The following is a 26,397-nucleotide window of genomic DNA, read 5'->3' on the forward strand; positions in this document are numbered from 1 at the left end:
CAAAAAGTTGCTACGTGCGATAAACTTGGAATGACCACCTATGTCAGGCAAAGACTGTGTTTCATGTACGGCAGAGTGTTCCTCTTCCTCAGGGAGCTCACTACTATGTACTCAGTGTAGTGCACCTTCTCAGGTTAGCGGGGCTGAACCAGCGTGGCTGGATTCCATTAAAGGAATGATTTCCAATATATCTAATTGTCTCGCGATGAGAAAGAAATGCAATACTTAATTCAGTCTGTGAATGAGATTATGACTAGAGACTCAGTCCCCAAACAAGCGTCTCAGTCCCCGGCCATTTGTCCACAGAAACAAACTCTGGTACATATCCTGCAGTCTGACCTCTGTTGCTGATGGGTCAGACATGGAAGAGGGGGACGTGGATTCAGAAGGGGAGACGCTGCTCTGTCACAGGGAATTGAGGCTCTTATAGAAGCTATCAGAGATGTTCTGCAAATTCCTGATAAAGTGGCAGAGGAGTGTGAGGAAACTTATTTTAATGTAAAGAAGAAATCCTCAGTCACTTTTCCTGTCAAAGGAATTGAATACCCTGTTTGAAGAACCGTGGGTTAATCCTGATAAGAAATTTCAAATCCCTAAAAGGTTGCTCTCATCTTTTCCTTCTGAGGATAGGAATAAATGGGAAAATCCACCAATAGTGGATGCATCAATGTCTAGGATATCGCAGAAAAGAGGAGTACCTGTCCCTGGTGCAGCCTCCTTGAAAGAGAACCTTATGGTGGAAGCCATAAAAGAAGTGGGTTTGCTGAATGCACGCGCCACGGCTATGGCAGTGTCAGCATGCAGGGGCTTATGGTTATGCCAGTGGACTGCTGACGTGGACTCCAGGAAAGGCGTGGAAGGCCTACCCTTCACAGGAGAGGCCTTATTTGGAGGTGAAGTAGACAAATGGATCTCCAAAGCTACTGCACATATCTTCCTTCTGCAGCTCCCCTAACCAAGAAGACCTACTCAGGCCCTACTCTACAGTCCTTTCGGACTTCCAAATTTAAGGGCAATGCCAGAGGATCTTCTACAGCCAACAGAGGCGCTAGAGGTAAACCACGTAAACCAGCAACTGCCAGTGCTCAGGAACAGAGCTCCAGCTCTACTTCCACAAAGCCTTCAGCATGACAGTGGAGAGCGATGCCTTGAAGACTGGCAGGTGGGAGCCCGACTAAAAAATTTTTTATCACATCTGGACAACTCATGCCAGGATCCCTGGGTCATAAATCTTATTTCCCAGGGTTACAGACTGGAGTTTCAGGTACTCCCACCTCACAGATTCTTCAAATCAGGGTACCAGTTTCACAGGAGGCAACATAACCTTACAGGATGCCATTCAAAAACTGATTCAAACATAGGTCATTGTTCCAGTTCCACTTCATCTCCAAAACGAGGAATATTATTCCAACTTGTTTGTGGTACCAAAACCAGACTGTTCGGTAAGGCCGATTCTGAATCTCAAATCATTGAATCCGTACCTACGGGTGTTCAAGCTGGAGTCTCTGAGAGCGGTGTTCTCAGGTTTGGAGGAAAGGGAATTCCTAGTGTCTCTAGACATCAAGGATGTGTACCTTCACATTCCGATCTGGCCGCCTCATCAGGCTGATCTGCGGTTTGCACTAGAGGACTGTTGCTGCCAGTTCCAGGCCCTACCTTTTGGTCTTTCCACAGCACCGAGGGTGTTCACCAAGGTGATGGCAAAGATGATGTTTCTCCTTCGCAGGCAGGGAGTGAACGTAATTCCGTACCTGGACGATCTTTTGATAAATGCTCCGTCCAGGGAGAAGTTGTTGAACAGCATTGGCCTCACAACCAGACTACTCCGGGATCACGGCTGGATTCTAAATCTTCCGAAGTCTCACTTAGAACCAACTCGGAGGCTCCCATTTCTGTGAATGATACTGGGCACACAGTCGCAGAAGGTTTTTCTTCCGATGGAAAAAGCATTGGTAATCCAGTCGATGGTCCGGGATGTCCTGAAACCAACCCGGATATCGGTGCACCTCTTACGAGGCTCTCCAGTACAGAAGGTTTCATGCAAGATCCTTCCAACTAGATCTGCTGGACAAATGGTCCGGATCGCATCTTCACATGCATCAGAGGATCAGTCTGTCACCAAAAGCCAGGATCTCCCTTCTGTGGTGGCTACAGACTTCTCACCTGCTCGAAGGCCGACTGTTTAGGATTCAAAATTGGATTCTGCTAACCACGGATGCAAGCCTCAGAGGTTGTGGTGCAGTCACCCAGGGGGCGCAGTTTCAAGGAAGATGGTCAAAGCCGGAAGTTGTTCTTCCTTTCAACATCCTGGAACTCAGGGCCATATACAACGCCCTTATGCAGGCCTCATATCTTCTTCACGATTGGGCCATTCAGGTCCAGTCGGACAATGTGATGGCAGTGACTGACAGGGCGGAATGAAAAGCAGGGCAGCAATGTCCGAGGTTTCAAGAATTCTCCTCTGGGCAGAAAAACATGCTGTGGCATTGTCGGCGGTCTTCATTCTGGGAGTGGACAACTGGGAAGCAGACTTCCTCAGCAAACACGGCCTGCACCCGGGGGAGTGGGGCCTTCACCCGGAGGTGTTCAGGTGCTTGACAAGTCAATGGGGATGTGCACAAATCGACATGATGGCCTCTCGTCTCAAGAAGCTCAAGCGGTATTGTTCCAGGTCGAGTGACCCACAGGCAGTGGACCCTCTGACGACTCCATGGGCCTATCAGATGGTGTATGTGTTTCCTCCACTTCCTCTGATCCCAAGAATTCTGAAAAGAATAAAAAGGGAAAAGGGTCAAGCAATTCTCATTGCTCCAGACTGGCCAAGATGGGCCTGGTACACGGACCTCCTGGAGATACTCCTCAAAGATCCGTGGCCTCTACTTCTTTGCGAGGACCTTCTGTAACAGAGCCCATTCATCTATCAAGACTTGCCATGGCTATGTTTGACGGCATGGAAGTTGAATGGCTGATTCTTGCCCAGTAGAGGCATACCTGACAAAGTCATCCCGACTATGATCCAAGCCAGGAAGGGGGGTAACATCTAAACATTATCACCGTATTACATCTCTTGGTGTGAGAGCAGAAAATATTCTGTGGTGGAATTTCATCTGGGACGTTTCCTGCTTTTTCTGCAGTCTGTGTGGATGTGGGCCTACGTCTGGGCTCTGGGCTCCATAAGAGTCCGGATTTCGGCCTTGTCCATTTTCTTTCAGAAACAATTGGCTTCTCTTCCTGAGGTCCAGATGTTCTTGAAAGGTGTTCTGCACATCCAACCTCCCTTTGTGCCTCCTACGGCACCTTGGTATCTCAATTTGGTGCTGCAGTTCCTCCAATCGGACTGGTTTGAACAGTTACAGGAGGTAGATGTTAAATATCTTACGTGGAAGAGTCACACTGTTGGCCTTGGCCTCAGCAAGACGTGTGTCGGAGCTAGGGGCGTTGTCTCACAAGAGCCCCTACTTAATTTTCATGAGGACAGAGCTGAACTCAGAACTCGTCAGCAATTCCTTTCTTAGGTGGTGTCCTCGTTTCACATCAACCAACCTATTGTGGTTCCGGCTGTTACGGACACCTCTGCTACTTCAAAGTCTTTGGATGTTATGAGGGCTTTGAAGGTTTATGTACAGAGGACAGCTCGTCACAGGAAATCCGACTCGTTCGTTCTCTATGATCCCAATAAAATTGGGTGTCCTGCTTCTAAGCAGTCCATTGCACGCTGGATTAGGCTCACTATCCTATTGGGCGGCTGCCCAGGGTGTCTCGGCTTTACAGCTCTGTCGAGCAGCTACTTGGTCATGTTCGAACAAGTTTGCTAAGTTTTACATCTTCGATACTTTAGCCTCTGGCGACCTTCAGTTTGTTCAATCAGTTCTACAGGACCCTCCGCACTCTCCCACCCGTTTTGGGAGCTTTGGTACTTCCCCATGGTACTAAATGGAACCCCAGTATCCTCTAGGACATAAGAGAAAATAGGATTTTAATTATCTACCGGTAAATACTTTTCTCGTAGTCCGTAGAGGATACTGGGTGCCCGCCCGGTGCTTCGTTCTTCCTGCACTGTTACTTGGTTCAGTATTGTTTGGTTCAGCTGTTGCTGTTCCTGTTTCAAGTTTGGTTAGCTTGGCTTTCCTCTTGTTGTGTGTGCTGGTTCGGAATCTCACCACTATCCTTGTCTATCCTTCTACGGACTACGAGAAAAGGATTTACCTGTAGGTAATTAAAATCCTTTACTATCACTTTTTTATTGTTTATCCCCCTTATTTCCATTTTGTATCACCTGGAGAGAAAATATACAACTTTTCCATTGTTATATGATTTTACGATGTAACCACCTTAGTTAAAGGTCAGCTGATCCTGCAGAATATGAATAAGTATTCAATTGCCTATTTATTCCATTAGGTATAAGAATTATGTTTGCATGAGAAAAAAAAGTAAATAAGATTCCTCATTTGAGGATTATTGTACAGATGCAAATATGATTCAAATGGTTTCTTTGAACTTAGTTTGGCCAATCTCCTGCCTAGTCACTGCTTTTAAACCAATCACTGCATTTGCTAGCAATATTCTAAACAGGAAACACTTGAACGCAGTAAGACAGGGAGAAGAATGCTGTGTGTGCTTGAATATGATTGTGTTCTGTCTGAACACACAGCTGCCCAATTGTTGTTCAAAACAGCATTCTGTTTTATATTCAAGAGTGTTCTGCTAAGTTTTCCAGTGCAAGATTTTGACTATTTGGCCACAAGTGTTCTGGTCTTACTGTAACTATGGTACATAGGGTATTACCATCATCTTAGCTGTCCTCCATAACTGTAAGTGCAAATTAATCATTGTAATACGTTGCCTATCTACAAGTATTTGGCACTGAAATACCATTTGCACAAAATGTATCGCCTCTTTGCTCCTGTCTGCTTTTGGAGAGGAATAATCCATCTAAGCAGCTTTTTCATGCTATGCAAATTTTTTTAATTTTTTTTTAATAATCTTTCTTGGTTTTGTTTTGATTTAAGGTGATATGATGACTTTATTGATGAAGAAAGATACACTGACAGAGGAAGAAACTCAGTTTTACATTGCTGAAACTGTACTGGCTATTGATTCAATCCATCAATTGGGATTCATTCACAGGGATATCAAGCCAGATAATCTCTTACTTGATAGCAAGGTAATTACAGATGCACATATGGGACACTATTCAGATGTGACCTTTTGTTGTACACAATAGTGATAAAAGTTCCATTTTGATAGGATTAATGGAAGTGTCAGAGTGCTTGCCCAGTTTAAAGTTATACCTGAAACTGTTTAAAGCTATTCAAATAGAAAACTTCCTGTGAAGATATTATGGGGTAAATGTAATAGCCTACCTGATGTTTTAAAGGAGCAATAATTAAGGTTGGTTGCCCCTTTAAAACATTGAAAAAATTCAGACAGAAACCAGGCTCTGAGTGGCTGGTGATGAAGGTTAATCCTATCTTACTGTCTGATGTCCATGCTACTGTACCTCACAGTACCACAGGTCTCTTGTAATTCTGCTATGCGCGCTTCATTAGGAGCTGGTCAGAATGCCACAGTCCACAAAGAAATCCTTGTAGTTGGTATGCACTGCACTGGATACTGATAGTAACTTTTGCATGCCACCTCTAACGCTTTTCTGCCCCTGACCTTTCTGAAAGAATAAACATTGTCCAGACTTGCCAGAAAGTCGCTGATTCCTGCGTCGCTTGTTATTGTATTTACTCATATGACAATGGTGAAAGGTGTGTATGCGTGTATAGATGTATACAAGTCATACATACTCTGCACTTGCCTAATTACTCACCAAAGTGTATTTCATTTAAATTCAGGGAATGTTCGTTCCAAAATAATGCAATACTTTTCCAAACTGGCCAACCACACTATGGTCTCCACTTTTCTGCCAGTTCCTAAACTAACTAAGTTACATTGGCCACAGATGTAAAAAAAATATATGCTTTTTTCTCATACGTCCTAGAGGATGCTGGGGTCCACTACAGTACCATGGGGTATAGACGGTTCCGCAGGAGCCATGGGCACTTTAAGACTTTTCAAGGGTGTGAAACTTTCTCTGACGTCCTAAGTGGATGCTGGGACTCCGTAAGGACCATGGGGAATAGCGGCTCCGCAGGAGACTGGGCACAACTAAAGAAAGCTTTAGGACTACCTGGTGTGCACTGGCTCCTCCCACTATGACCCTCCTCCAGACCTCAGTTAGAATCTTGTGCCCGGCTGAGCTGGATGCACACTAGGGGCTCTCCTGAGCTCCTAGAAAGAAAGTATGTTTTAGGTTTTTTATTTTACAGTGAGATCTGCTGGCAACAGACTCACTGCAGCGAGGGACTAAGGGGAGAAGAAGCGAACCTACCTAACTGGTGGTAGCTTGGGCTTCTTAGGCTACTGGACACCATTAGCTCCAGAGGGATCGACCACAGGACCCGACCTCGATGTTCGGTCCCGGAGCCGCGCCGCCGGCCCCCTTACAGAGCCAGAAGCAAGAAGTGTTCCGGAAAATCGCCGGCAGAAGACTTCTGTCTTCAACAAGGTAGCGCACAGCACTGCAGCTGTGCGCCATTGCTCCTCATGCACACCTCACACTCCGGTCACTGATGGGTGCAGGGCGCTGGGGTGGGGGCGCCCTGAGGGCAATATAATACACCTTGGCTGGCAAATCATCACAATATATAGTCCCAGGGCTATATATGTGATAAATTACCCCTGCCAGAATCCATGAAAAAAGCGGGAGAAAAGTCAGCCGAAAAAGGGGCGGGGCTATCTCCCTCAGCACACTGGCGCCATTTTTTCGTCACAGTGCAGCTGGAAGACAGCTCCACAGGCTCTCCCCTGTAGTTTTCAGGCTCAAAGGGTTAAAAAGAGAGGGGGGGCACTAAATTTAGGCGCAATATGTGTATACAAGCAGCTATTGGGGGAAAAATCACTCAGTTATAGTGTTTATCCCTGCATTATATAGCGCTCTGGTGTGTGCTGGCATACTCTCTCTCTCTGTCTCCCCAAAGGACTTTGTGGGGTCCTGTCCTCAGTCAGAGCATTCCCTGTGTGTGTGCGGTGTGTCGGTACGGCTGTGTCGACATGTTGGATGAGGAAGGTTACGTGGAGGCGGAGCAGAGGCCGATAAATGGGATGTCGCCCCCTGTGGGGCCGACACCAGAGTGGATGGATAGGTGGAAGGTATTGACCGACAATGTCAACTCCTTACATAAAAGGCTGGATGACGTAACAGCTGTGGGACAGCCGGCTTCTCAGCCCGCGCCTGCCCAGGCGTCTCAAAGGCCATCAGGGGCTCAAAAAACGCCCGTTACCTCAGATGGCAGACACAGATGTCGGCACGGAGTCTGACTCCAGTGTCGACGAGGTTGAGACATATACACAATCCACTGGGAACATCCGTTGCATGATCTCGGCAATGAAAAATGTGTTACACATTTCTGACATGAACCCAAGTACCACATAAAAGGGGTTTTATGTTTGGGGAGAAAAAGCAGCCAGTGTTTTGTTCCCCCATCAGATGAGTGAATGAAGTGTGTAAAGAGCGTGGGTTCCCCCGATAAGAAAATGGTAATTTCTAAAAAAGTTACTGCTGGCGTACCCTTTCCCGCCAGAGGATAGGTCACGTTGGGAGATATCCCCTAGGGTGGATAAGGCGCTCACACGTTTGTCAAAAAAGGTGGCACTGCCGTCTTGGGATACGGCCACTTTGAAGGAACCTGCTGATAAAAAGCAGGAGACTATCCTGAAGTCTGTATATACACACTCAGGTACTATACTGAGACCTGCATTTGCCTCAGCATAAATAGTGCTGCTGCAACGTGGTCTGATACCGTCAGATAATATTAATACCCTAGACAGGGATAATATTTTGCTAACATAAAGCATATTAAAGACGTTGTCTTATATATGAAGGATGCACAGAGGGATATTTGCCGGCTTGCATCCAGAAATAATGCAATGTCCATTCTGCCAGGAGGGTATTAGAGACCCGGCAGTGGACAGGTGGTGATGCCTTTAAAAGGCACATGGAGATTCTGCCTTATAAGGGTGAGGAATTGTTTGGGAATGGTCTCTGGGACCTCGTATCCACAGCAACAGCTGGGAAGAAAATTTTTTACCTCAGGTTTCCTCACAGCCTAAGAAAGCACCGTATTTTCAGGTACAGTCCTTTCGGCTTCAGAAAAGCAAGCGGGTCAAAGGCGCTTCCTTTCTGCACAGAGACAAGGGAAGAAGGAAAAAGCTGCACCAGACAGCCAGTTCCCAGGATCAAAAATCTTCCCCCGCTTCCTCTGAGTCCACCGCATGACGCTGGGGCTCCACAGGTGGGGACAGGTGCGGTGGGGGCGCGTCTCGGGAACTTCAGGGACCAGTGGGCTTGCCCAGAGGTGGATCCCTAGGTTCTGCAAGTAGTATCACAGGGATACAGGCTGGAGTTCGAGGCGACTCCCCCTCGCCGTTACCTCACATCAGCCTTGCCTGCTGCCCTCGGAGAAAGGGAGGTAGTACTGGCGGCAATTCACAAGCTGTACTTCCAGCAGGTGAAATAAAGGTACCCCTCCTTCAACAAGGCCGGGGTTACTATTCCAAAATGTTGTGGTACCGAAACCAGACGGTTCGGTGAGACCCATTCTAAAATTGAAATCCTTGAACACTTATATACGAAGGTTCAAGTTCAAAATGGAATCGCTCAGGGCGATTATTGCAAGCCTGGAGAATTTCATGGTATCACTGTACATCAAGGATGCTTACCTGCATGTCCCTATTTACCCTCCTCACCAGGAGTACCTCAAAATTGTGGTACAGGATGGTCATTACCAATTCCAGACGTTGCCGTTGGTCTGTCCCCGGCACCGAGGGTATTTACCAAGGTAATGGCCGAAATAATTATCCCGTGCTTGGACGATCTCCTTATAAAGGCGAGGTCCAGGGAGCAGTTGTTCGTCGGAGTAGCACTATCTCGGGAAGTAGCACTATCTCGGGAAGTAGCACTATGCACGGCTGGATTCTGAATATTCCAAAGTCGCAGCTGGTTCCTACGACGCGTCTACTGTTCCTGGGTATGGTTCTGGACACAGAACAGGATAAAAAGGGTTTCTCCCGGAGGAGAAGTCCTAGGAGTTGTCGTCTCTAGACAGAGACCTCCTAATACAAATACAGGTGTCGGTGCATCAATGCACGCGAGCCCTGGAAAAGATGGTAGCTTCTTACGAAGAAATTCCATTCGTCAGGTCCCATGCAAGGATCTTCCAGTGGGATCTGTTGGACAAGTGGTCCGGGTCGCATCTTCAGATGCATCGGCGGATAACCCTGTCTCCAAGGGCCAGGGTGTCGCTGTTGTGGTGGCTGCAGAGTGCTCATCTTCTAGGGGGCCGCAGATTCGGCATACAGGACTGGGTCCTGGTGACCACGGATGCCAGCCTTCGAGGCTGGGGGGCAGTCACACAGGGAAGAAACTTCCAAGGACTATGGAAAAGTCAGGAGACTTCCCTACACATAAATATTCTGGAACTAAGGGCCATTTACAATGCCCTAGGTCAGGCTAGACCCCTGCTTCAACACCGGCCGGTGCTGATCTAGTCAGACAACATCACGGTGGTCGCTCATGTGGACCGACAGGGCGGCACAAGAAGCAGGATGGCGATGGCAGAAGCCACAAGGATTCTCCGATGGGCGGAAAATCATGTGTTAGCACTGTCAGCAGTGTTCATTCCCGGAGGGGACAACTGGGAAGCAGACTTTCTCAGCAGACACGACCTCCACCCGGGAGAGTGGGGACTTCATCCAGAAGTCTTCCAAATGATTGTACACCGTTGGGAAAGGCCACAGGTGGACATGATGGCGTCCCGCCTCAACAAAAAGCTACAAAGATATTGCGCCAGGTCAAGGGACCCTCAGGCGATAGCTGTGGACGCTCTGGTAACACCGTGGGTGTACCAGTCGGTGTATGTGTTCCCTTCTCTGCCTCTCTTACCCAGGGTAATGAGAATAGTAAGAAGGAGAGGAGTAAGAACTATACTAATTGTTCCGGATTGGCCAAGAAGAGCTTGGTACCCAGAACTCCAAGAAATGATCTCAGAGGACCCATGGCCTCTGCCGCTCAGACAGGACCAGCTGCAGCAGGGGGCCTTTCTGTTCCAAGACGTACCGCGGCTGCGTTTGACGGCATGGCGGTTGAACGCCGGATCCTGAAGGAAAAGGGCATTCCGGAGGAAGTTATCCCTACGCTAATTAAAGCTAGGAAAGAAGTGAACGCAAACCATTATCACCGCATATGGCGGAAATAGGTTGCGTGCTGTGAGGCCAGGAAGGCCCCAAAGGAGGAATTTCAGCTAGGTCGATTTCTGCACTTCCTGCAGTCAGGGTGACTATGGGCCTAAAATTGGGTTCCATTAAGGTCCAGATTTCGGCTCTATCGATTTTCTTCCAAAATAGAACTGGCTTCACTGCCTGAAGTTCGGACTTTTGTTAAGGGAGTGCTGCATAGTCAGCCCCCGTTTGTGCCTCCAGTGGCACCGTGGGATCTCAACGTGGTGTTGGATTTCCTGAAGTCGCATTGGGTTGAGCCACTTAAATCCGTGGAGCTACGATACCTCACATGGAAAGTGGTCATGCTGTTGGCCTTGGCGTCGGCCAGGCGTGTATCAGAATTGGCGGCTTTGTCATGCAAAAGCCCTTATCTGATTTTTTTATATGGATAAGGCGGATTATCCATATAATGGATTGAGGACTCGTTCCCAATTCCTTCCTAAGGTGGTATCAGTTTTTCATGTGAACCAACCTATTGTGGTGCCTGCGGCTACTTGGGACTTGGAGGATTCCAAGTTACTGGACGTAGTCAGGGCCCTGAAAAGGTATGTTTCCAGGACGGCTGGAGTCAGGAAAACTGACTCGCTATTTATCCTGTATGCACCCAACAAGCTGGGTGCTCCTGCTTCTAAGCAGACTATTGCTCGCTGGATCTGTAGCACGATTCAACTTGCACATTCTGCGGCTGGACTGCCGCACCCTAAATCTGTACATGCCCATTCCACGAGGAAAGTGGGCTCTTCTTGGGCGGCTGCCCGAGGGGTCTCGGCTTTACAAATTTGCCGAGCTGTTACTTGGTCGGGTTCAAACATTTTTGCAAGAGTCTACAAGTTTGATACCCTGGCTGAGGAGGACCTAGAGTTTGCTCATTCGGTGCTGCAGAGTCATCCGCACTCTCCCGCCCGTTTGGGAGCTTTGGTATAATCCCCATGGTCCTTACGGAGTCCCAGCATCCACTTAGGACGTCAGAGAAAATAAGATTTTACTCACCGGTAAATCTATTTCTCGTAGTCCGTAGTGGATGCTGGGCACCCATCCCAAGTGCGGATTGTCTGCAATACTTGTTTATAGTTATTGCCTAACTAAAGGGTTATTGTTGAGCCATCTGTTGAGAGGCTCAGTTATATTTCATACTGTTAACTGGGTATAGTATCACGAGTTATACGGTGTGATTGGTGTGGCTGGTATGAGTCTTACCCGGGATTCAAAATCCTTCCTTATTGTGTCAGCTCTTCCGGGCACAGTATCCTAACTGAGGTCTGGAGGAGGGTCATAGTGGGAGGAGCCAGTGCACACCAGGTAGTCCTAAAGCTTTCTTTAGTTGTGCCCAGTCTCCTGCGGAGCCGCTATTCCCCATGGTCCTTACGGAGTCCCAGCATCCACTACGGACTACGAGAAATAGATTTACCGGTGAGTAAAATCTTATTTTTTCCTCCCTCCATGCCCCTCCTCCAGACCTCAGTTTAGTAAATGTGCCCAGGCTGACTGGATGCACTCCAGGGGAGCTCTACTGAGTTTCTCTGAAAGACTTGATATTAGGTTTCTTATTTTCAGGGTGAACTGCTGGCAACCGTCTCCCTGCTTCGTGGGACTTAGGGGGCAGAAGTAGGAACCAACTTCCTGAATAGTTCCATGGCTCTGCTTCTGGCTAACAGGACATTAGCTCCTGAAGGGTACTGAACGCTAGCTGCGGCTATGTGCTCACTCCCACAGCCCACCGTCACCCCCATTACAGAGCCAGAAGTCAGAAGACAGGTGAGTGTTTAAGAAGAAGGATCTTCATCGTGACGGCTGAGAGGTACCACGCAGCGGGCGGGAACGCTGCAGCCATGCTACCCGGTAACACAGGCACAGCAGGGCGGGGGGCGGCGCGGGCGCCCTGGGCAGCATGAAACCTACTAATAACTGGCAGACACAGGGACATAAGTTGCTGAGGCACAGTCCTACCCCCGCCGGTAGAAATATTACTATTGAAAAATCTGAGGGGAATCACGCCATTATGGGGGCGGGGCTTCCTCCTCATGCAGCCAGCACACTGCTCAGCGCCATTTTCTCTCATTCCAGGCTGCAGAGAAGAACGCTGGTCCTCCTCCACTTCTGAACCAAATATCAGGGTGTAAAACAGGGGGGGCACAGTGTAATTTGGTGCTATAGTGTGAAATTATCATTATAAAAGCGCTACAGGTCTGTCAACATATTGTGCTTCACAGAATATTTATCACTGGCGCTGGGTTGTGAACTGGCAAATCTTATATATGTCCTTTTGACAGATTTTACTGTGGGTCTGTCCCCTATAAGTCCCGGGGTGTCTGTGGTGTGGTTGTGCACGTGTGTGACATGTCTGAGGCAGGGAGCTCTTCCCCTGAGGGAGACATTTTAGGGACACAGAGTTGTAATGTGTTGGCACTGCCGGCACACCATGAGCCTTAATGGGTGAAAGAATTACGTGATAGTGTGAATCATATCGGTAAGAGATTAGATAAGGCTGAGTCTCATGCAGAAAATTGGACAAAATCAGTGGCAGATGTGAATTTTAGTGGTTCTGCTTTTTCATCCGCAAGCGACCCCTCTGGGTCACATAATAGACCATTTGCACAAACATATACAATAGTACAAACTGATACCGACACGGACTCTGATTCCTGTGTTGACACTAGTGATTCCAGGGTAATAGATCCTAAATTGGCAAAAAGCATTCAATACATGATTGTTGCTATAAGGGAGGTTTTGGAAGTTACGGAACCCCCTCCTGTACCTCAGGAGAAGGCTTATTTCTCTGACGTCCTAGTGGATGCTGGGAACTCCGTAAGGACCATGGGGAATAGCGGCTCCGCAGGAGACTGGGCACAAAAAGTAAAAGCTTTAGACTAGCTGGTGTGCACTGGCTCCTCCCCCTATGACCCTCCTCCAAGCCTCAGTTAGATTTTTGTGCCCGAACGAGAAGGGTGCAAGCTAGGTGGCTCTCCTGAGCTGCTTAGAAGTAAAAGTTTAAATAGGTTTTTTATTTTCAGTGAGTCCTGCTGGCAACAGGCTCACTGCATCGTGGGACTAAGGGGAGAAGAAGCGAACTCACCTGACTGCAGAGTGGATTGGGCTTCTTGGCTACTGGACATTATCTCCAGAGGGACGATCACAGGTTCAGCCTGGATGGGTCCCGGAGCCGCGCCGCCGGCCCCCTTACAGAGCCAGAAGAGCGAAGAGGTCCGGAGAAAGCGGCGGCAGAAGACGTTCCTGTCTTCAAATAAGGTAGCGCACAGCACTGCAGCTGTGCGCCATTGCTCTCAGCACACTTCACACTCCGGTCACTGAGGGTGCAGGGCGCTGGGGGGGAGCGCCCTGAGACGCAATAAAAACGATATAAAAACCTTATATGGCTAAAAAAAATGCATCACATATAGCTCCTGGGCTATATGGATGCATTTATCCCCTGCCAGTTTCCTGAAAAAAGCGGGAGAAAAGGCCGCCGTGAAGGGGGCGGAGCCTTTCTCCTCAGCACACAAGCGCCATTTTCTTTCACAGCTCCGCTGGAAGGACGGCTCCCTGACTCTCCCCTGCAGTCCTGCACTACAGAAACAGGGTAAAACAGAGAGGGGGGCTCTATTGGCAGCTAATATATAAATACAGCAGCTATAACAGGGAGTAACACTTATATAAGGTTATCCCTGTATATATATAGCGCTCTGGTGTGTGCTGGCAAACTCTCCCTCTGTCTCCCCAAAGGGCTAGTGGGGTCCTGTCCTCTATCAGAGCATTCCCTGTGTGTGTGCTGGGTGTCGGTACGATTGTGTCGACATGTATGAGGAGGAAAATGATGTGGAAGCAGAGCAATTGCCTGTGTTAGTGATGTCACCCCCTAGGGAGTCGACACCTGACTGGATGGTAGTAATTAAAGAATTACGTGACAATGTCAGCACTTTGCAAAAAACTGTTGACGACATGAGACAGCCGACAAATCAATTAGTGCCTGTTCAGGCGTCTCAGACACCGTCAGGGGCGCTAAAACGCCCGTTACCTCAGATGGTCGACACAGACCCTGACACGGATACTGAATCCAGTGTCGACGGTGACGAGACAAACGTAATGTCCAGTAGGGCCACACGTTACATGATCACGGCAATGAAGGAGGCATTGAGCATTTCTGACACTACAAGTACCACAAAAAAGGGTATTATGTGGGGTGTGAAAAAACTACCAGTGGTTTTTCCTGAGTCAGATGAATTAAATGAGGTGTGTGATAAAGCGTTGGTTTCCCCCGATAAAAAACTGCTGATTTCAAATAAATTATTGGCACTATACCCTTTCCCGCCAGAGGTTAGGGCACGTTGGGAAACACCCCCTAGGGTAGATAAGGCGCTCACACGCTTATCAAAACAAGTGGCGTTACCGTCTCCTGATACGGCCGCTCTCAAGGAACCAGCTGATAGAAGGCTGGAAAATATCTTAAAAGGTATATACACACATACCGGTGTTATACTGCGACCAGCGATCGCCTCAGCCTGGATGTGCAGCGCTGGAGTGGCTTGGTCGGATTCCCTGACTGAAAATATTGATACCCTGGATAGGGACAGTATATTATTAACTATAGAGCATTTAAAGGATGCATTACTATATATGCGAGATGCACAGAGGGATATTTGCACCCTGGCATCTAGAGTAAGTGCGATGTCCATTTCTGCCAGAAGAACGTTATGGACGCGACAGTGGTCAGGTGATGCGGATTCCAAACGACATATGGAAGTATTGCCGTATAAAGGGGAGGAGTTATTTGGGGTCGGTCTATCGGACCTGGTGGCCACGGCAACGGCTGGAAAATCCACCTTTTTACCCCAGGTCACCTCTCAGCAGAAAAAGACACCGTCTTTTCAAACCCAGTCCTTTCGTCCCTATAAGGGCAAGAGGGAAAAAGGCCGCTCGTTCCTGCCCCGGGGCAGAGGAAGGGGAAAGACTGCACCATGCAGCCTCTTCCCAGGAGCAGAAGCCCTCCCCCGCTTCTGCCAAGTCCTCAGCATGACGCTGGGGCTCTGCAAGCAGACTCGGGCACGGTGGGGGGCCGTCTCAAGAATTTCAGCGCGCAGTGGGCTCACTCGCAAGTGGACCCCTGGATCCTGCAGGTAGTATCACAGGGGTACAAATTGGAATTCGAGACGTCTCCCCCTCGCCGGATCCTGAAGTCTGCTCTACCAACGTCTCCCTCCGACAGGGAGGCAGTATTGGAAGCTATTCACAAGCTGTATTCCCAGCAGGTGATAATCAAGGTACCCCTCCTACAACAGGGAAAGGGGTATTATTCCACGCTGTTTGTGGTACCGAAGCCGGACGGCTCGGTGAGACCAATTTTAAATCTAAAATCTTTGAACACTTACATAAAAAGGTTCAAATTCAAGATGGAGTCACTCAGAGCAGTGATAGCGAACCTGGAAGAAGGGGACTATATGGTATCTCTAGACATCAAGGATGCTTATCTCCATGTCCCAATCTACCCTTCTCACCAAGGGTACCTCAGGTTTGTGATACAAAACTGTCATTATCAGTTTCAGACGCTGCCGTTTGGATTGTTCACGGCACCACGGGTCTTTACCAAGGTAATGGCCGAAATGATGATTCTTCTTCGAAGAAAAGGCGTATTAATTATCCCTTACTTGGACGATCTCCTGATAAGGGCAAGGTCCAGGGAACAGTTAGAGGTCGGAGTAGCACTATCTCAGGTAGTGCTACGTCAGCACGGGTGGATTCTAAATATCCCAAAATCACAGCTGATTCCAACAACACTTCTACTGTTCCTAGGGATGATTCTGGACACAGTCCAGAAAAAGGTGTTTCTCCCGGAGGAGAAGGCCAGGGAGTTATCCGAGCTAGTCAGGAACCTCCTAAAACCAGGACAAGTGTCAGTGCACGAGAGTCCTGGGAAAAATGGTGGCTTCTTACGAAGCGATTCCATTCGGAAGATTCCATGCAAGAACTTTTCAGTGGGATCTGCTGGACAAATGGTCCGGATCGCATCTTCAGATGCATCAGCGGATAACCCTATCTCCAAGGACAAGGGTATCTCTCCTGTGGTGGTTACAGAAGGCTCATCTTCTAGAGGGCCGCAGATTCGGCATTCAGGATTGGATGCTGGTAACCACGGATGCCAGCCTGAGAGGCTGGGGAGCAGTCACACAGGGAAGAAATTTCCAGGGCTTATGGTCAAGCATGGAAACGTCTCTTCACATAAATATCCTAGAGCTAAGGGCCATTTACAATGCCCTAAGTCAAGCAAGGCCTCTGCTTCAGGGTCAACCGGTATTGATCCAGTCTGACAACATCACGGCTGTCGCCCACGTAAACAGACAGGGCGGCACAAGAAGCAGGAGGGCAATGGCAGAAGCTGCAAGGATTCTCCGCTGGGTGGAAAATCATGTGATAGCACTGTCAGCAGTGTTCATTCCGGGAGTGGACAACTGGGAAGCAGACTTCCTCAGCAGACATGACCTCCACCCGGGGGAGTGGGGACTTCATCCAGAAGTCTTCCAAGTGATTGTAAACCGTTGGGAAAAACCAAAGGTGGACATAATGGCGTCCCGTCTCAACAAGAAACTGGACAGATATTGCGCCAGGTCAAGGGACCCTCAGGCAATAGCGGTGGACGCTCTGGTAACTCCGTGGGTGTTCCAGTCGGTATATGTGTTCCCTCCTCTTCCTCTCATACCAAAAGTACTGAGAATTATAAGAAGGAGAGGAGTAAGAACGATACTCGTGGCTCCGGATTGGCCAAGAAGAACTTGGTACCCGGAGCTGCAAGAGATGCTCACGGAGGACCCGTGGCCTCTACCTCTAAGGAAGGATCTGCTCCAGAAGGGACCTTGTCTGTTCCAAGACTTACCGCGGCTGCGTTTGACGGCATGGCGGTTGAACGCCGGATCCTGAAGGAAAAAGGCATTCCAGATGAAGTCATCCCTACCCTGATCAAGGCCAGGAAGGATGTAACTGCAAAACATTATCATCGCATTTGGCGAAAATATGTTGCGTGGTGTGAGGCCAAGAAGGCCCCTACGGAGGAATTTCAACTGGGTCGTTTCCTACATTTCCTGCAAGCAGGATTGTCTATGGGCCTAAAATTAGGATCCATTAAGGTTCAAATCTCGGCCCTGTCGATCTTCTTCCAGAAAGAACTGGCTTCAGTGCCTGAAGTTCAGACGTTTGTCAAAGGGGTACTGCATATACAGCCTCCTTTTATATACTGCATATACAGTATGCATATACTGCATATACAGCCGGCGGCGCGGCTCCGGGACCCATCCAGGCTGAACCTGTGATCGTCCCTCTGGAGCTAATGTCCAGTAGCCAAGAAGCCCAATCCACTCTGCAGTCAGGTGAGTTCGCTTCTTCTCCCCTTAGTCCCTCGATGCAGTGAGCCTGTTGCCAGCAGGTGTCACTGAAAATAAAAAACCTAAACTAAAACTTTCACTAAGAAGCTCAGGAGAGCCCCTAGTGTGCACCCTTCTCGTCGGGCACAGAAATCTAACTGAGGCTTGGAGGAGGGTCATAGGGGGAGGAGCCAGTGCACACCAGTTAGTCCTAAAGCTTTCTTTAGATGTGCCCAGTCTCCTGCGGAGCCGCTATTCCCCATGGTCCTTACGGAGTCCCCAGCATCCACTTAGGACGTTAGAGAAAATAAGAATTTACTTACCGATAATTCTATTTCTCATAGTCCGTAGTGGATGCTGGGCGCCCATCCCAAGTGCGGATTGTCTGCAATACTTGTACATAGTTATTGTTACAAAAATCGGGTTATTATTGTTGGGAGCCATCTTTTCAGAGGCTCCTCTGTTATCATACTGTTAACTGGGTTCAGATCACAAGTTATACGGTGTGATTGGTGTGGCTGGTATGAGTCTTACCCGGGATTCAAAATCCTTCCTTATTGTGTACGCTCGTCCGGGCACAGTATCCTAACTGAGGCTTGGAGGAGGGTCATAGGAGGAGGAGCCAGTGCACACCAGTTAGTCCTAAAGCTTTCTTTAGATGTGCCCAGTCTCCTGCGGAGCCGCTATTCCCCATGGTCCTTACGGAGTCCCCAGCATCCACTACGGACTATGAGAAATAGAATTATCGGTAAGTAAATTCTTATTTTTGTGCCTCCAGTGGCACCTTGGGATCTCAATGTAGTTTTAGGGTTCCTAAAATCACATTGGTTTGAACCACTTGCCACAGTGGATTTGAAATATCTCACATGGAAAGTGGTAATGCTGTTGGCCCTGGCTTCAGCCAGGCGCGTATCAGAATTGGCGGCTTTATCCTATAAAAGCCCTTACCTGATATTTCATTCGGATAGGGCGGAATTGAGGACTCGTCCTCAATTACTCCCTAAGGTGGTTTCAGCGTTTCACATGAATCAACCTATTGTGGTACCTGTGGCTACTAGGGACTTGGAGGACTCCAAGTTGCTGGACGTAGTCAGGGCCCTGAAAATATATGTTTCCAGGACGGCTGGAGTCAGAAAATCTGACTCGCTGTTTATACTGTATGCACCCAACAAGCTGGGTGCTCCTGCTTCTAAGCAGACGATTGCTCGTTGGATTTGTAGTACAATTCAACTTGCACATTCTGTGGCAGGCCTGCCACAGCCAAAATCTGTAAAAGCCCATTCCACAAGGAAGGTGGTCTCATTTTGGGCGGCTGCCCGAGGGGTCTCGGCTTTACAACTTTGCCGAGCAGCTACTTGGTCAGGGGCAAACACGTTTGCTAAATTCTACAAATTTGATACCCTGGCTGAGGAGGACCTGGAGTTCTCTCATTCGGTGCTGCAGAGTCATCCGCACTCTCCCGCCCGTTTGGGAGCTTTGGTATAATCCCCATGGTCCTTACGGAGTTCCCAGCATCCACTAGGACGTCAGAGAAAATAAGAATTTACTTACCGATAATTCTATTTCTCATAGTCCGTAGTGGATGCTGGGCGCCCATCCCAAGTGCGGATTGTCTGCAATACTTGTATATAGTTATTGTTACAAACAAATCGGGTTGTTTATTGTTGGAAGCCATCTTTTCAGAGGCTCCTACGGTTATCGTACTGTTAACTGGGTTCAGATCACGAGTTGTACGGTGTGATTGGTGTGGCTGGTATGAGTCTTACCCGGGATTCAAGATCCTTCCTTATTATGTACGCTCGTCCGGGCACAGTATCTTAACTGAGGCTTGGAGGAGGGTCATAGGGGGAGGAGCCAGTGCACACCAGCTAGTCTAAAGCTTTTACTTTTTGTGCCCAGTCTCCTGCGGAGCCGCTATTCCCCATGGTCCTTACGGAGTTCCCAGCATCCACTACGGACTACGAGAAATAGAATTATCGGTAAGTAAATTCTTATTTTTTTTTTTATAAAGAAAAGAAAATTTATGTAACTTTCCCTCCTCCCGAGCTAAATACTCTCTTTGAGGGAATTTGGGTAAACCCTGAAAAGAAATGTCAGGTTCCCAAAAGGATTCAGGTTGCTTATCCTTTCCCGGCAGAGGACAGGAAAAGGTGGGAGTCACCCCCAGTTTTAGACAGTGCCCTGTCACGGTTAACAAAAAAGGTGATTCTCCCTGCACCTGGGACGGCTTCACTAAAGGAGCCGGCAGACCTCAAGTTGGAGACTACGTTAAAATCTATTTATGTGGACAATGGTACGCTACTCAGGCCCACCATTGTTTGTGCGTGGGTGAGTAGTGCTATCGAAAAATGGTCAGATAACCTGTCATCTGAAATTGACACGATAGATAGAGACGAGATTCTCCTAAAGTTAGATCATATCAAAGACGCTGCTGCATACATACTTGAAGCCATGAAGTATATTGGGCTTTTAGGTTCAAAAGCCGCTACCATAGCGGTCTCGGCTCGGAGGGCGTTGTGGATTCACCAGTGGAATGCTGACGCAGATTCCAAAAGAAATATGTAGGCTCTCCCGTATAAAGGTGAGGCCTTGTTTGGAGATGGGTTAGATGCGTTGGTCTCTGAGGCTACCGCAGGTAAGTCGACATTCTTGCCTTATGCTCCTGCACCGGCGAAAAAGACACATCACTCTCAGATGCAGTCCTTTCGGCCCAACAAATACAAAAAGGCCAAAGGGGGGGAGAGGGAGAGGAAGAAGAAAAAAGTCTGCAGCGTCTCCAGGATCGCAGGAGCAGAAGTCCACCCCTGCTTCTGCCAAATCTGCAGCATGACGCTGGGGCTCCCTTGCGGGAATCTGCACCGGTGGGAGCACGTCTGAAACTTTTCAGTCAGATCTGGGCTCAATCTAGCCTGGACCCATGGGTTTTGCAAATAGTGTCCCATGGATACAAGCTGGAGTTAAGACGTCCCCCCATGTTGATTTTTCAAATCGACCTTACCAGCTTCTCTTCCAGACGGAGAAGTAGTTAAGGCTGCAATTCAGAAATTATGTCAGGATCAAGTCATTGTCCTGGTACCCTTGTCACAGCAGGGAGGAGGTTTTTTATTCAAGCCTGTTTGTAGTTCCGAAGTCGGACAGCTCGGTCAGACCAATTCTAAACCTGAAATCTCTGAATCTTTACCTGAAAATGTTCAAGTTCAAGATGGAATCTCTGAGGGCAGTGATTTCCAGTCTGGGGGAAGGAGATGTCATGATGTCGGTAGACATAAAAGATGCCTACTTACATGTTCCCATTTATCCTCCACATCAGGCTTAACTGAGATTCGCAATACAGGACTGCCATTACCAGTTACAGATGTTGCCGTTTGGACTCTACACGGCACCGAGGGTGTTCACCAAGGTGATGGCAGAGATGATGGTCCTCCGACAACAGTGAGTCAATATAATACCTTACCTGGACGATCTCCTGATAAAAGCGAGATCCAAGGAACGGTTGGTGCAGAACATTGCACTCTCCCTGTCAGTGCTCAAACAACACGGTTGGATTTTGAATTTTCTAAAGTCGCAGTTGGAACCGACGACAAGATTGTCTTTTCTGGGGATGATACTGGGCACAGAAGTTCAGAGGGTATTTCTTCCAGTAGAAAAAGCTCTGGAGATCCAGAAAATGGTCAAACAAGTTTTGAAACCTACGAGTGTGTCCATACATCAATGCATTCGGTTGTTGGGAAAGATGGTAGCGGCCTACGGGGCCATACAGTTTGGCAGATTCCATGCCAGAGTATTCCAGTGGGATCTGTTGGACAAGTGGTCCGGATCCCACCTACACATGCACCAGAGGATAATCCTGTCCTCCAAAGCCAGGATTTCGCTCCTGTGGTGGCTGCACAGTTCTCACCTATTAGAGGGACGCAGGTTCGGGATTCAGGACTGGGTCCTAGTAACCACTGATGCAAGTCTCCGAGGCTGGGGAGCGGTCACACAGGGAAAAAGTTTTCAAGGAAAATGGTCAAGTCAGGAATCCTGTCTTCACATAAACGTTCTGGAATTGAGAGCCATTTAAAACGGCCTTCTACAAGCGGTGCATCTTCTACAAAATCAGCCAGTGCAGATCCAGTCGGACAATGTAACAGCAGTCGCGTACGTAAACAGTCAGGGAGGAACGAAAAGCAGAGCGGCAATGGCAGAGGTGACAAAGATCCTCCTCTGGGCAGAAACACATGCAACAGCTCTGTCGGCAATTTTCATTCCGGGAGTGGACAACTGGGAAGCAGACTTCCTCAGCAGACACTATCTCCATCCAGGAGAGTGGGGCCTCCACCAAGAAGTCTTCGCAGAGGTGACAAGTCTTTGGGGAGTTCCTCAAGTAGACATGATGGCATCTTGTCTCAACAAGAAGCTTCAGAGATATTGTTCCAGGTCGAGATACCCTCAAGCAGTAGCAGTGGATGCACTGGTGACCCAGTGGGTGTTTCGGTCGGTATATGTCTTCCCTCCACTTCCACTAATACCAAAAGTACTCAAAATAATAAGAACAAGGGTTCGAGCAATCCTCATTGCCCCAGACTGGCCAAGGAGGGCTTGGTATCCAGATCTTCAGGAGTTGCTCATGGAAGATCCTCGGCCTCTTCCTCCTCGCGAGGACCTGCTGCAGCAGGGGCCGTGCTTGTATCAAGACTTACCGCGGCTACGATTGACGGCATGGCTGTTGAGCGCCGGATCCTAGCCCGAAAGGGGATTCCCAAGGAAGTCATTCCCACTCTTGTTCAGGCCAGGAAAGGAGTAACGTCTAAACATTACCACTGTATTCGGAGAAAATATGTGTCTTGGTGTGAATCCAAGAAGGCTCCTACGGAAGAGTTTCAGTTGGGACGTTTTCTCCATTTTCTGCAGGCAGGTGTGGATGTGGGCCTAAGATTGGGTTCAATCAAGGTTCAGATTTCGGCCTTGTCAGTTTTCTTTCAAAAACAATTGGCCTCTTTTCCAGAAGTTCAGACGTTCGTGAAAGGGGTGCTGCACATCCAACTACTAGAAAGGTGGGCTCATCCTGGGCGGCTGCCCGGGGGGTCTCGGCGTTACAACTTTGTCGAGCAGCTACTTGGTCAGGGGCAAACACGTTTGTAAAGTTTTACAAGTTTTACACCTTGGCCGATGAGGACCTCAAGTTTGGTCAATCGGTGCTGCAGGGACATCCGCACTCTCCCGCCCGTACTGGAGCTTTGGTATAACCCCATGGTACTGAAGTGTACCCCAGCAACCTCTAGGACGTATGAGAAAACAGGATTTTAATACCTACCGGTAAATTCTTTTCTCCTAGTCCGTAGAGGATGCTGGGCGCCCGACCCAGTGCGTACTTTACCTGCAGTTATTAGTTTGTAGTTACACAGGTGGTGTGTTACGGTTATTTTCCGCATGTTGCTGCAAAAATTGTTCATGCCCGTTGGCATGTGTTGTGTTGTATGCCATATTGTGCGGCATGGTTGAGATGTGAGCTGGTATGAATCTCACCATTAATTTAAAAGTAAATCCTTTCCTCGAAATGTCAGTCTCCCTGGGCACAGTTCCTATACTGAGGTCTGGAGGAGGGGCATAGAGGGAGGAGCCAGTTTCACACCCTTGAAAAGTTTTAAAGTGCCCATGGCTCCTGCGGAACAGTCTATACCCCATGGTACTGAAGTGGACCCCAGCATCCTCTACGGACTAGGAGAAAAGGATTTACCGGTAGGTATTAAAATCCCTGTTTTTTTTGTGGGTTTTAAGGCTGCCAGCTCATTGGCTTAAAGAGACAATACAGTATATCCACATACTCAGACCTACTGTATTTGCCTAGATGCCCTCCGAACCATAAAAATAGATATTTTTGTAGGCAGCACTCACATTGCAATTACTGCAGCCTAAATAATTATGACCAAAAGTCTGTATCCTATCCGGTATTGTAGTGAAAATTATCAAATTAAGTGCATAACCTACTCACCAACGTTTCCAACACACCTGACACCCGGAGGGGTAATATCAAAACAGCGCGACCCGCTGAGACCTCACACTAATTGTGGGCCAGCTTATAGAAAGCCATGGTGTGACTAAACCCCCTCACCAATAGAAATGGAGCAAGCAGTTGCCATAGGAACTGCTATCGCAGCATTAGAAATACAATACAGTCTGCGGTATGTAAAACATCCGCTATGGCGCAATAGCATATAAATTGAAAGTAAAAAAGATAGAGTAGCAGCCCGAAGCACAAAATTGTCTTGGCCCTAATAAGACCTCTAAGAAGAGCTTCATATCTTTACTATCAAAGTAACAATTCATGACAGAAATGCTAAGGCTCAAAGCAGAATTGCATCGAACCACCATACAAAAAAAAAAAAAGTTGTACTAATTGTATAACATCTGGCCCATACATCAACAAATAGTTACTGATACAAATAGAGATAAAAGTAAGAGAGAAAATAAATATAGTAGACTAAAGAATAGAATAAATATAGAGAAAATGAAAATAAAATATAATAAAAATAAGCACAAATTAAAATATATGAACATAAATGGTGAGTTATGAAAAAATTGGAAAAATATGAGAAAACAAGATAATATATTTAAGCTAAATTTTGCCCCAATGTTCATATTATAGATCCACTGTGCTTCAAGTTGTAGAAAGACATGTCTAGTTAAAGCTTTGTTCTCTTTTTTTTTTTAAACTCTTTATTTAGACCAGAAGAGACAAAAAGGTATACAATACAGATTTGGTTGTACAATAAAAGGTGAAAATCAGTCTCCATGAAAAAAAAAAATCAAATAATTTTGGTCACATTTAACAAACAAAGATGTCCCTCAAGCAGGAACCATATATGTAAAAAGAAAAGAACAGAGAAGAGTCAAGAGAGAGGAAGAGGGGGGAGCGGGGAGAAAGAGGAGAAGGGCAGATGCAGGAAAAAGAAAAAGAAAAAAAAAAGAACAGGGCCGGACTATGCCATGAGAGGGAAAGAACATCGAATGCAACTATGAATAGCGCATACACAGTACATTGTGTGTATGTATGTATGTGTGTGTGTGTGTGTATATATATATATATATATATATATATATATATATATATATATATATACACACAAACACTCGGGCCAGACATTGCTCAATAACAAATAAAGACCAGGGAGGGCAGGACGGCGCCCGGATGGAGGGTCCAAGAACAGCATGGCCAGAAATCCAGAGGGCGGGGACAAAACCACGGTTTGAACATCAAATTGGGGGAGACATCGTAAGCAACCAGGGGCCCCAAACGAGTTCAAATTTGTGGGGACAGTCATGTAGATAATAAGTGATCTTTTCCATATTAGCGACGAACCAAATATAATTATTCAGAGCTGGTATAGTGGGAGCAGCGGAGGTCTTCCAATTTTTAGCAATTAATGATTTAGCAGCCACTAATATATGGGAAAACAGTTTATTCAAAAGAGGGTTAAGATCTGGATGTGGATGGGCCAATAAAAACATCCACGGGTCCAGTTCGAGTGCTAATCCAGATAAGGAGTTCAATATATCGAGTACCCTATTCCAGAAGTGAACAATACGTGGACAGGTCCACCAAATATGGAAGAAAGTTCTACGTTGACCGCATCCCCACCAACAGACCGGGGTGGCAGAAGGGAACATCCTAGATAGTTTATCCGGGGTGTAATAACACCGATAATATAGTTTATAGGATGTCTCCTTGAGTCGGGTAGAGAGAGAGCTTTTAGCAATACCCTCCCGTACTTCCTCCCAACAGGCATCATCTGGCGGGGGACCCAGGTCCCTCTCCCACTCCCGCTCATGGCGAGTCTGCGGCCCCGAGGAAACTCCAACCAACATAGAATAGATCAGCGAGATTAGCCCTCTACATATGGGTTTTGTAGTGCATAGAGACTCAAAAGAAGTAAGATCCCGCAGAGCGTCAGCTTGAGGTAGGGAGAGAAGGAAGTGACGGAGCTGAAAATATTAAAAAAAGGGAGGGGATGGCGAGGAAAACTTACATTTGATATCATCTATTGACATCCAATGGCCTTATAGAGAAATATCATGTACCACATGTATCCCGGCAAATAGAAAGATGGAATTTAAGAGAGGGAGAGGAGATCGTTAGAGTGAGCTGATGTGGTTTGCCCAGACCCCACAGCGTAGCCAATGAGCGAAGTCCCAAAGAAAGAGCTGCAAAGTCTACCCAGGCAATAGAGCCACGGGGCGCAAAGGAGGCCACCATTTGGCTTAAATGGCTAGCTAAGTAATAAAATTTAACATCGGGAAATCCTCTGCCTCCCTCCAAGCGAGGGAGCCGGAGCACAGTAAATGCTGTCGTTCCAGACAAACTTCACGAATGAGGCCTGGGCATCCCTAAGAACCCTCTCCGGAACCCTGACAGGTAGAGCTTGAAAAAGGTAGAGAAGTTGTGGCATGAACGTCATTTTGAGAGCAATGATCCTACCCAGCCAGGATATAATATGTGATCTCCATCTCGCCAGATCAGATTTAATCTTGGTCATCAGTCGCGGGAAATTTTCAGAGTACAGGGAATTATAGTGAGAAGTGATAAAAACACCAAGATACTTAATCTTAGAGGTCTGCCATCGAAGGTCATAGGAGGACTGCAGGGAGCGTTTGAGATCTCCAGGTACATGTAATAACATAGCTTCAGATTTAGTGAAATTCATTTTATAGCCCGACAGGGAATCATATTCTTCGATAATCTGAT

The 26,397-nt window shown here is 47.6% G+C and overlaps 1 protein-coding gene across 2 annotated transcripts in view; it reads left to right on the forward strand.

Moving 5' to 3' along the window:
- The window catches only part of LOC135047464 (serine/threonine-protein kinase 38), a 249,986-nt gene that overhangs the window by 177,103 nt on the left and 46,486 nt on the right, over positions 1-26,397 (forward strand). Inside the window, exons 7-8 of one of the 2 annotated variants that reach the window (XM_063955453.1) lie at positions 5,010-5,164; positions 24,380-24,397. In XM_063955453.1, the coding sequence (XP_063811523.1) occupies positions 5,010-5,164; positions 24,380-24,397 (173 nt within the window). The remainder of the gene's footprint in view (positions 1-5,009; positions 5,165-24,379; positions 24,398-26,397) is intronic. The other variant, XM_063955454.1, reaches the window with a different exon arrangement.

The sequence above is a fragment of the Pseudophryne corroboree genome, chromosome 2, assembly GCF_028390025.1.
Source record: "Pseudophryne corroboree isolate aPseCor3 chromosome 2, aPseCor3.hap2, whole genome shotgun sequence".
In the NCBI taxonomy this organism is placed as follows: Eukaryota; Metazoa; Chordata; class Amphibia; order Anura; family Myobatrachidae; genus Pseudophryne; species Pseudophryne corroboree.